The sequence below is a fragment of the Ammodytes marinus genome, assembly GCF_949987685.1.
Source record: "Ammodytes marinus genome assembly, chromosome: 22".
Lineage (NCBI taxonomy): Eukaryota > Metazoa > Chordata > Actinopteri > Uranoscopiformes > Ammodytidae > Ammodytes > Ammodytes marinus.
The window spans coordinates 15,767,317-15,776,613 of NC_137226.1; the positions used below are offsets into that span (position 1 = coordinate 15,767,317).

Below are 9,297 nucleotides of genomic sequence, written 5' to 3' on the forward strand. Positions count from 1 at the left end.
GGTTATTTGTTTGTATTTGCGACACAACGAAACGACGTACGGCGGTGTGTACAGTAGTACAGCTGAGCTAGGAAGGACAAAAGAAAGGAGACGTCTCTTCGTTGTCGCACCGCTTTGAGTAAATTCACTATAATGAAACAGCACGTGTTAATGCAAGCGTACTTTTTCTTACAGCTGAACGTGGACAATGTGATAAATAGTATGTGGTCAATGCTAACGCTAGATTCTTTCTTAGCTGTAGCTAGCTAATTCCACAGTCTAGTGATTGGCTGTCTTCCATCTTTTTTGTCTTTTTGTCAGTGCTGTCTTTTCGAGTAAATGTTCTCTGCAATAATCTTTTGTTTTCAGAAGAGTGAAAGAACACCCCCGTGTGTGACATGGCCAACCCTTTAAGGGGGGAGGTTTTCAAGCTTTACAAAACTGTAAGTAGCCTAAATTAAGCTAGTGATGCAAACCAATACACACACGGTTCAGATGTGTGGTGCTGTGCTGCAAATGTAAGGGTTTTAATAGTATTCTACTCCTCCCCAAAGCTGCTGTATCTCGGCCGTGAGTACCCACAGGGCTCGGCTTATTTCAAGGAGCGCCTAAAGTCCGCCTTCATGAAGAACAAAGACGTGACAGATCCGGAGAAGATCAAGAAGTTGGTGGCACGGGGCGACTTTGTGATCAAAGAACTGGAAGCTCTGTACTTCCTCAGGAAATACAGAGCCATGAAGAAGAGGTATTACGACCCAGAGAGATAGACGCACACACACGCATAGAATCAACGCCAGAAAGAAATACCCTTATGAATTGAAGATGAAATGAAATGCAAGCTGTGCGGAAAGTCAGGTCAATGTGTGTCAAGAGCCATCTGCGGCAAGTGCCAGGAGGTTATTATGAAGGAAACTGTTAGACAATGTGCTTTTTTATTTTCATACACATGTTTTGCCTTTCTTAAAGGCCAGCGTCTTTAAATAACAGATACTGTATATATGTCAATATATATGTTAAACCAAAACAGTTGTTTGTGTCACTGTAGCCAGAGGTCATCTATCAAGGTTAATTAATTCAATGTCCATTTTTTGAAAAGGGCCTCCAGATAATGATTGTGGTCATGCTTTCATGGCCAATGGCCAATGCAGTTGCAATGAAGCACCTATGAAATTGTGATACAGTACTTGTATCAAACTTGTTCGTTTCATTTCAGTGTCTATATTTGTAAATACATGGTAACATTTCCCGAAGAGTTAATGTACATGACTATGTATTAATGCACTATTAGAGAGAAAAAAAGCAATATATTTTTAAAGTGATGTCATAATCGATTTAATAAAATCACAGCAGTGTTCTCCAACACTTTTAATTGATTTACTTTCATTGCATTGTGTCTCTTATTCATGCTCTTATTGCATTGATATAAGGGCCACATCCATTTCTGCTTCCAGCTTCCTTACATACTTTCAGAGCACATACAAACAAAACTTGTAGATCATTACATTCATTCATTTTCCTTTAGGTCATCAAAAGAAATGTTATTTTACAACATTGAGTCAGAAAGTTAGATGTGAATCTAGTGCCCTCTACTGTTCTAAAACCAATGTTGAGCTCTACATTTAAGCAGACAGAATTCTGATTATATTAGCTATTGGAATATATTTCAAATTTGGTTGCCACAATTGAATTGCCATAATTATTGTCCCATGTTTGGCTCTAATTTTTCTACAAAGCTTAGATAGTTATTTTATAAAGGATACTGTATTACTCAAAAACATGAGACAATTTGGTTGTAAAATGTTATAATTTTTCATCATTTCCTTGCTGCTGTGTTGTGTATGACAAGGTTTAAGTGTGAATCGGTCAAACACTGCTATTTGAATACTGGTATTACTGTATCAGCCACACCACATGCTTTTTACCCCATCCAAAAGCCTCATCTTTAGGTGCATGATTCACATGTAGGAATTACATGTGAATCATGCACCTGACTGACCGCTTTGAAAGGAAAACATGCCTCGGTTAAAGCCTGACATGGGACTCAGATGATGAATCCAGTTAAAGGATTGAGGTTTGACCCACAGATGTCAAAGCCCTGTTATTATGTGTTAAATGGCTTCCTACTCACAGTCTGAACAATGATGAGCACAGTTCCCCGCACTTGAAATGCAGCTCCAAATACTTACCAGACAGTGACAGAGAAACACAGACTTTGTGAATTATTTATACCATTACATTTAATTCAGACTGTATGAATCACAACTATTGAGTATTATGACATTTGACATGTGGTTTTATTGTAGGCCTACATACTACATAGTAACACATTGTAGACAGTCACACCAATTCCCCCCCATTAATTAAACTCCACCATTGACTTTATTGTATTCGATAAAACACACATTGAGATTTAATCCAGAAATGTTATAACAAACATTAAATTGCATTTCATGATGGAGTACTGTGTTTTGTAATGTCCAGTTCTACGTCACGGAACGCATGATTAGTGTTCCCGAATTTCTTCTCTCTGTCCTCGGTCAGGTCGAGCTTTCCTGTTCGTCTCATGACCTGAAAAGTGAAGAGCACAAAGCAGAGAGTCAGCAGCCATTATAAGTGTAGTTTTACGTAGATATTGTGTCGAACCCTGCAGCCCTTACCTTGTCTTTGAGAAACCTGAAGAGATAATAAAGAGATGTGTCTTCTTTCATTAATAACAGCCTTGATTCCGCCTTCTGCTTCCAGCCTCCTGAAAATAATATATACATAGAAATATATTAGGAACAAACATAAAAGCACAATAACAACCTCAAAGTCAATTACAGTAGGACTGCAAAATCAGATTTTTCATAACCATACTTTATTCAGAAAAAAGTTCAATATAGAAACATTATGTTATTTACCTGTAAACAGGCTGACTAATAGTCCCACACTGATGGCTATAATGGTTCCAATAGGGCAGAAGTAAAGGTACGACAGAGAGTACCAGTTATCTGCCAGCAGTGGCCTGTATGTGGGAGCAAGTACATAACATACAGTTCAAAATCCTTATGAAGGTTTATTAGACTTGGTCACTAACTTCCCAATGTTCTTATTCCCCTTTTGCATCTTCATAGGTAGGGAATTAGTCTTACCTAATGTAAGATGTTAAATATGGCAAATAATATCAAACCGTTATCCATAGTCAGCTCCACACTTACTTGCCATCAATATTGTATACTGGGGCGGTGGTAATGGAAGTGGGCTGGGTTAGCAGAGCAGTGGATGTCCAGTTGAGGCTGCCCGCTGTGGAGAAGTTACAACCCTCAGTGGTCAGTGATAGGGGTCGGCACATCTCAGGACTGGGAGGGTAAATCTGGGCTCCGATGCCCGCCCACAGAGACACCACCAAGCCTGACAAAAGACCTGTCAACGCTCCCTATACAAGACAGTGTGAAATGGCCTTTTCAATGGTATGTTATGTTTATGTTTTAAAGGGGTAGTGTGAGAATGTGCTATTATGTGATATGTGTGGAGTTGGGCTGGTGATATATACGTATAATAAAAAAGAAATTTCAGAGAAGACTAGATTAATAATAGTCAGTGATTTTGACATTTGATAAATAATTCATCTGCAAAACATTTTTTGACCAAGTAAAATACATTTACAATGCTGGATTAATGTCCTTTTTTAATATAAGTATGTGTTAATGGCATCACAATAATAACAAAAAGGTACAGTTAAATAAGGATAGGCTTACTTTGGAGTTGGCAAATGGACAGAGGATACCCAATGAGAACAGGCCAAGTAACGGACCTCCAATGATACCAAATATACTGATGGCTGCCTGTATGAAGAAGTACATATCACTTAAATCGCTATAATACATTGTGAACCAGCTGAAGCTAAAGCTTACATAACATAGTTTAAGCAATAACATACATCTTTCAATTTGTCTTCAATTTTGTCAATTTGTTTAACACAGATACACTATACCTGCAAGATTCCTCCCATGAGTGAAGCAAGTCCAGCCATTCCAATGCATAAAACGCCATATACCAGACCTGCAAACAACATCAAAACAATAATTTGATATTCTTATCCTTAATCACCACCAAATGCACTTGTGTTTGACAGATAGCTCATATTGCTGAATGGCTGCACACAGGGGCAGTCCACTCACTCAGTCCTTTAGAGGTCCAGGACAGGTGTTTGTCAGACATGTTGGTGTAAGGTTTGATCAGGTCCTCCACTGTCACTGCAGCCAGCGCATTGATGCTGGAAGACACTGTGCTGGGGTCCATGTACCAACAGAGTCACACACATCACACAAACACATTCCATATTCTGATCCTGGCAATCCCACTGTCTACGTAGTACTGAACATACGATATGATGTGTGAATGTGTAAAACAAAGTAGTGTATTAACCTTAATGATCCACTATATGCAGCTGCTACAAACAGTCCAGGAAGGCCAGGATAGTCTCCCAAGATGTCCATCACCAAATATGGCATCAGCTACAGAGGAAAGGTGACAGGTGTGTATGTTTAAACCCCCACACTATCTCAGTGACTTTTCCTTTGCATATGCATACAGCCATCTATGTGTCTTGCAAAGACATCGATTGTAACTCTAAGCCATGCTATGCCTGTACCTGATCAGGAGCAGACACCAGTCCAGCGCTCCATGGATCACAGTTCTTATAGACTGAGAAGAGACACATTCCTGCAAACACTGAACACAGCAAGATGGACAACAGGCCTAACAGGTTGATGTACAGAGCTCTGGGGGGAAAGGAAGTGACAAACATTGAAGTTGGAAGTTCTACAGATAATAAATATCCTGAAAAACAATCAAACTCTATATACCCCATCGTTTGTAAAACAGGACTCACAGTCTGGCATGAGTGATGCTCTTGCAGGAGATGTATCTCTGGACCTGGGCCTGGTTGATCCCATAGATACTGAGCCAGACGAATGCCCCTCCAGTGGTTATGGTCCAAAATGTGTGTCTCCTCAGAGGGTTTGTGTCAAAGCTAGTGGAACAGGAAAAGAGGACAGCTTGAATTTCAGTGAAAACATGGAAGTTAAAAGTTTTTCAATCGTTGCTGTGAGGGAATTGTGGGCCTTTAGTTGTAATATTAATGGGAAAGATCAATAGGTCATATATATCTTGTGTGTCTGTCTCACAGACTCTAGGTCAGCCCTGGAGCCTGTTAGGAGACACTTAGGTCAGTTTTATAGATAAAGTCTCATCTCCTTCTACTCCAGAATGTTATGGTTCACTGTGTTCAGCTCTGAACCAAAACATTGGTACGCTTGGTGCCCGAGCCGGGGAGGTGTTAGAGATAGCACAAGGTTAATACACAGCTCTCAGGAAGGGTTTGTCAGAATTTAAGTGCAAGTCACCCGAGTTGCAGTCCGGTTCTCCTTGGCCAAGTCTGTAATAAATATCGCTTCATAATTCATCCAAGTCTCATGAAATATTCTTCCACCTGAGTTGACCTCCAACCTTAAAATAACTTCCTTCACAGTTGCCTGAAATGATTCATCAGTCCCCTAGTTCAGGGGCTTGTTCCTCCGACAAACACCATTCACAAAGATGTGTACCTTAGAAGAATGCTAAGACCAAAACAAAAGATGTGTTTAGGAGGCTTACATACTATACAATACAGAGTTAAAATTTTCAGCACCAAGGAGAGAGACAGACAGCCCCATAAACATAGCAGACTGTTTCTCACAGATGAGGAGGAAGAAGAGTACTGCACTAGAATCTGCAGCTCTTTCCTTCAATAAAGCCACTTTACTCAGAGGTATACTCACTCCCAAAAGTTGAGTCTCCCTCCCTGTTGTGAGTCTGAAATGATGGGGAAGACTCCTCCCTGTACGACCACAGACCTGATGATGACAGACAGGAAGCCTGCCAGCATGACGCCAAGCTGGAGGGGGAAATGTTGATCATTTTAGGTTGTTTACCCAATCCTACCTGTTTAAAAATTTGATATTTCAGTATCGGTTATAATTTTACCAGTTTGGTTCAATTAAACTATCATACATGTGTTGCTGTTTCACTGATGAAACAGAACTAAGGTCCTTCAGCTTTCTTCTAAATTCCCTAACATATCTGACTAGATTTATCCTAATAATATCATACTAGAAAAACCACCTATGTTCACCTTCTCACATTCAGAAGCCTACCTGAAAAACATCCGTCCAAACCACTGCCTTTAGACCACCCTGTTTAAATGAAGACCAAAAACAATTTTAAGAACACAAACTCTTGAGAAACACTATGAAGGTGTCTTAACATTTAAATGTGTGGAGCAGAACTCATTTGTGCATAGTATTCTCCATACCATTGTGCAGTAAAAGGTACAGACTACGCCTGTGGAGATGACTGCACCCCACAAATCTACTCCAGTCACTGCAGAGGGAGAGAGAGAGAGAGAGAGAGAGAGAGAGAGAGAGAGAGAGAGAGAGACCGAAAGGGAGGGTTTCAGACACACTCAACGGAGCAAAACCAAGCAGCTTGAAGTGCCCTCAAGCAGGAATGTTTCATGAATCTGACCACTGGTAACCGAAACCTGCACATACCGTGGTTTAAAGCAAGGGCTGGGGCATAAATGACGATCCCGGTATAAAGAATCTGTGATGGACAGAGGAGAAATAACACAGGGGATAAATGAGCCATAGAGGTTGAAGCCATGTCATTATGTGTTGACTGGCATCTTATACTCACAGTCTGAACAATGAAGAGCACGGTTCCCAACAGGCGTGTTGCTCTGTTGAAACGCAGCTCCAGATACTTATAGCAAGGGACCGTGGCCAGACGTGACGCACACAGAATAAACAGACAACACAAAAGGACTGTATCAAAAAAGGTGATACACTTCAAATCATATGAGATTAGATACAATTCAACTTTATTGTCCTGGCACACAGTACAAAGAGACCACAGAATGCAATTCAGCATCTAACCAGATGTGCAAATAGCAGTTATGTACATACATATGTATTTAGTGTTAATATGAAGACTAAACAGTAAAGGGAAGATATGAATATAGTTATTTCTTACAAGTGTCATATAGTATGGACTAAAGTATGATAGAATAAGGCACTGCTGGGATTTGAACCCAGGATCTCCTGTTTACTAGACAGGCGCTTTACCAACTAAGCCACAGCGCCCCTGTATGTATAACAAACTTTGGCATCAGAATTCAAGAAGTTATCCTAAAGCTTGGCCTTTGTGCAGGGAGGACATACCCACCCCCCCCCCCCCCCCTAGAATCCAAGCTTTCATTGGGGATTTTACTCCCCCCTATATCCAGCATTATTCATGTCTGCTCTTGTATCACTTCTATATGACCTTAACTTGCTGATCGAGATACCTAAATACTGTGTTCTACAGAAACCCACTTTAGTTTAACTTAAAAATACAGTAACAGAGCTTCCATTAAGAAATCAACTGGTGACTGAAAAAGCAAAGCGGAAACGTGAAGACTCCAAATCCTAATATATGAGTGCATGCCATTATCACAATATAGTACACCTACTGCTCTGCACCAACCCCAAGAAAGGGCAAGTATTTCTACAGGTAAAGAAACATTGAAGACATTCCCTGTCTTTGTGAACAGAACAGAATAACCGCACAAACAAAAACAGTCATCTAGAAAGCAAACCATACTCACTTCATACGTACTGGTGATGGCCAGCCTGTAAAAGACTGGGAGGAACACCTCGGATGTGGCCACCATGGTGAATACATAGGAGAGACCATAAAATGCAATGTTGGCTCCATAGCGATACACCTACAGAGGGATAAAGAATATTTTCTTTCAGGCAAGGTTATCAAGAGAACACTGAATTTTCCCTTTTTATTTCTTATTCGCAGTTAGGTTTTCCGTTAAGTTTGTCACTACTTATAATTTCGTTTGATGCATAACCCTTTATTGCAACTCCTAAATGTACACTATGTCCCCTACATGTCTCATTGCCTCAACCATTATGTCTCTGGTTTGATGTGGTAAATTCAAGCATCTAAGCATCATATTACTAAAGAAAATGTTCCTGCTATAGAAAATACATCCTGCAGATACAAATGCCATCTGTATACAGAGGACATACAGTATCAGTCGAGATGTTTTTTTTTAATGCGTCCCTATGACCTTACCTCGGCTGGGTTGGACAGCACGGTGATGGCTGACATAAAGCTGGCGGTGAGGGACAGGGAGACGGGCAGTGCGGTCAGTCTTCGTCCCCCTGTCAGGAAGTCCCTGGAGCTTCCTCTGCCTCTGCTGGTCCAGGCAAAGTAGACCCCGACTGCAGCGGACACAGCCAGCATGAGCACAAACACCACATAGTCTGCTGCTACAAAAGAGCTGGGTACATGAGAGTGCCCCGGCATTTTGGTGGGAGTAAGACCAAGAAAAGATAACTTTGGGAGTGAGGCCAAAACTAGATCAAAATGTAACTTTTCATAAAGTGATATGATGCGTTTTCCGATCATAGAGGAACAACAGATACTTTAAGAATGAGCAGAAGTCCTCCTTCTGATACATCGCCTTCTGACTCATAAATGAGCTGAAAGCAGGACCCACGGACCGAAACCTTTTATGTGTGTGTGTGTGTGTGTGTGTGTGTGTGTGTGTGTGTGTGTGTGTGTGCGTGTGTGCGTGCGTGTGTATGAGAGAGAGAGAGGGAGAGATAGCATTCCTGGCAGGTACATGTGAAGTCAACAGGCACAGAGTGAACAAAGGACAGTGAATTGTTCACCTGACCACCGGATAAAGTCTATAATCAGTTCAGACTCCAGACAGTCATGCACAGAATAATACTATAGCCTATAGCCTCTATACTATGTAAATACTGACTCTGTTCATACTAGAATAGAAGGAATAGAAGATATATTATGTGAATATGTAACAAGTTTTTTGTCCTATTATGCTGCATATTAGTCAAAAGAAGAACCTACAAGGTGTCTTAATTTGAGTTAATTCAGAATCCTATCAAACATACTGCCTTATCTACATGCCTTGTGGGGTGTAACCATAGATAGTATATAAAAGGTGTAACCTTGTGTGGTATTCACTTTAGGACCAAATTAAATCATTTGTGCTGGGTCAAACTGACATGGGACAAACAGTATTTTGCAGAAACTAGACAGAAACTAACACATGAATACTTCACATATTTCTCCTTCATATTAGTAAACATAGATAATTGTACCCGTATAAGTTTAAAATGTTTTACTTCTGTAAAATGTATAGTAATATATACCCTTAACAATCCCCAGACAAAAATGATATGGTCCCCATAGCAAGCTAACGTCTTCTTTTCTCCT

General features: G+C 40.4%; 2 protein-coding genes across 3 annotated transcripts; one reads left to right on the top strand and one right to left on the bottom strand.

Annotated features, from left to right (window-relative positions):
- The first annotated feature begins 25 nt into the window (after window positions 1-25).
- Window positions 26-1,334, top strand: lyrm5a (LYR motif containing 5a). Of its 2 annotated transcripts, none has more exons than XM_080050866.1 (3): window positions 26-118; window positions 349-422; window positions 534-1,334. In XM_080050866.1, exons 2-3 carry the CDS (start codon window positions 378-380, stop codon window positions 744-746), a joined length of 258 nt encoding a protein of 85 aa, XP_079906992.1. In that variant the 5' UTR covers window positions 26-118; window positions 349-377; the 3' UTR covers window positions 747-1,334. The 2 variants fall into 2 exon arrangements, with proteins under 2 accessions (XP_079906992.1, XP_079906993.1); XM_080050867.1 differs by having other exon boundaries at window positions 96-199.
- A 1,093-nt stretch (window positions 1,335-2,427) lies between these two features.
- slc5a8 (solute carrier family 5 member 8) lies at window positions 2,428-8,361 on the bottom strand (the record flags this gene model as incomplete). The annotated part of the gene is made up of 17 exons (XM_080051323.1): window positions 2,428-2,547; window positions 2,637-2,725; window positions 2,880-2,983; window positions 3,177-3,394; window positions 3,717-3,803; window positions 3,953-4,020; window positions 4,140-4,249; window positions 4,387-4,475; window positions 4,613-4,742; window positions 4,853-4,993; window positions 5,781-5,896; window positions 6,156-6,194; window positions 6,314-6,381; window positions 6,552-6,603; window positions 6,697-6,762; window positions 7,646-7,765; window positions 8,128-8,361. 17 exons carry the CDS (start codon window positions 8,359-8,361, stop codon window positions 2,428-2,430), a joined length of 1,851 nt encoding a protein of 616 aa, XP_079907449.1.
- Window positions 8,362-9,297: the final 936 nt, after the last annotated feature.

What these genes read in the sequence shown, in the direction of transcription:
- lyrm5a (XM_080050866.1), top strand. Translation starts at nt 378, where the DNA reads ATGGCCAACCCTTTAAGGGGGGAGGTTTTCAAGCTTTACAAAACT. An exon ending in TTTTCAAGCTTTACAAAACT is followed by an intron (nt 423 to 533) that starts GTAAGTAGCCTA and finishes TCCTCCCCAAAG; the next exon opens with CTGCTGTATCTCGGCCGTGA.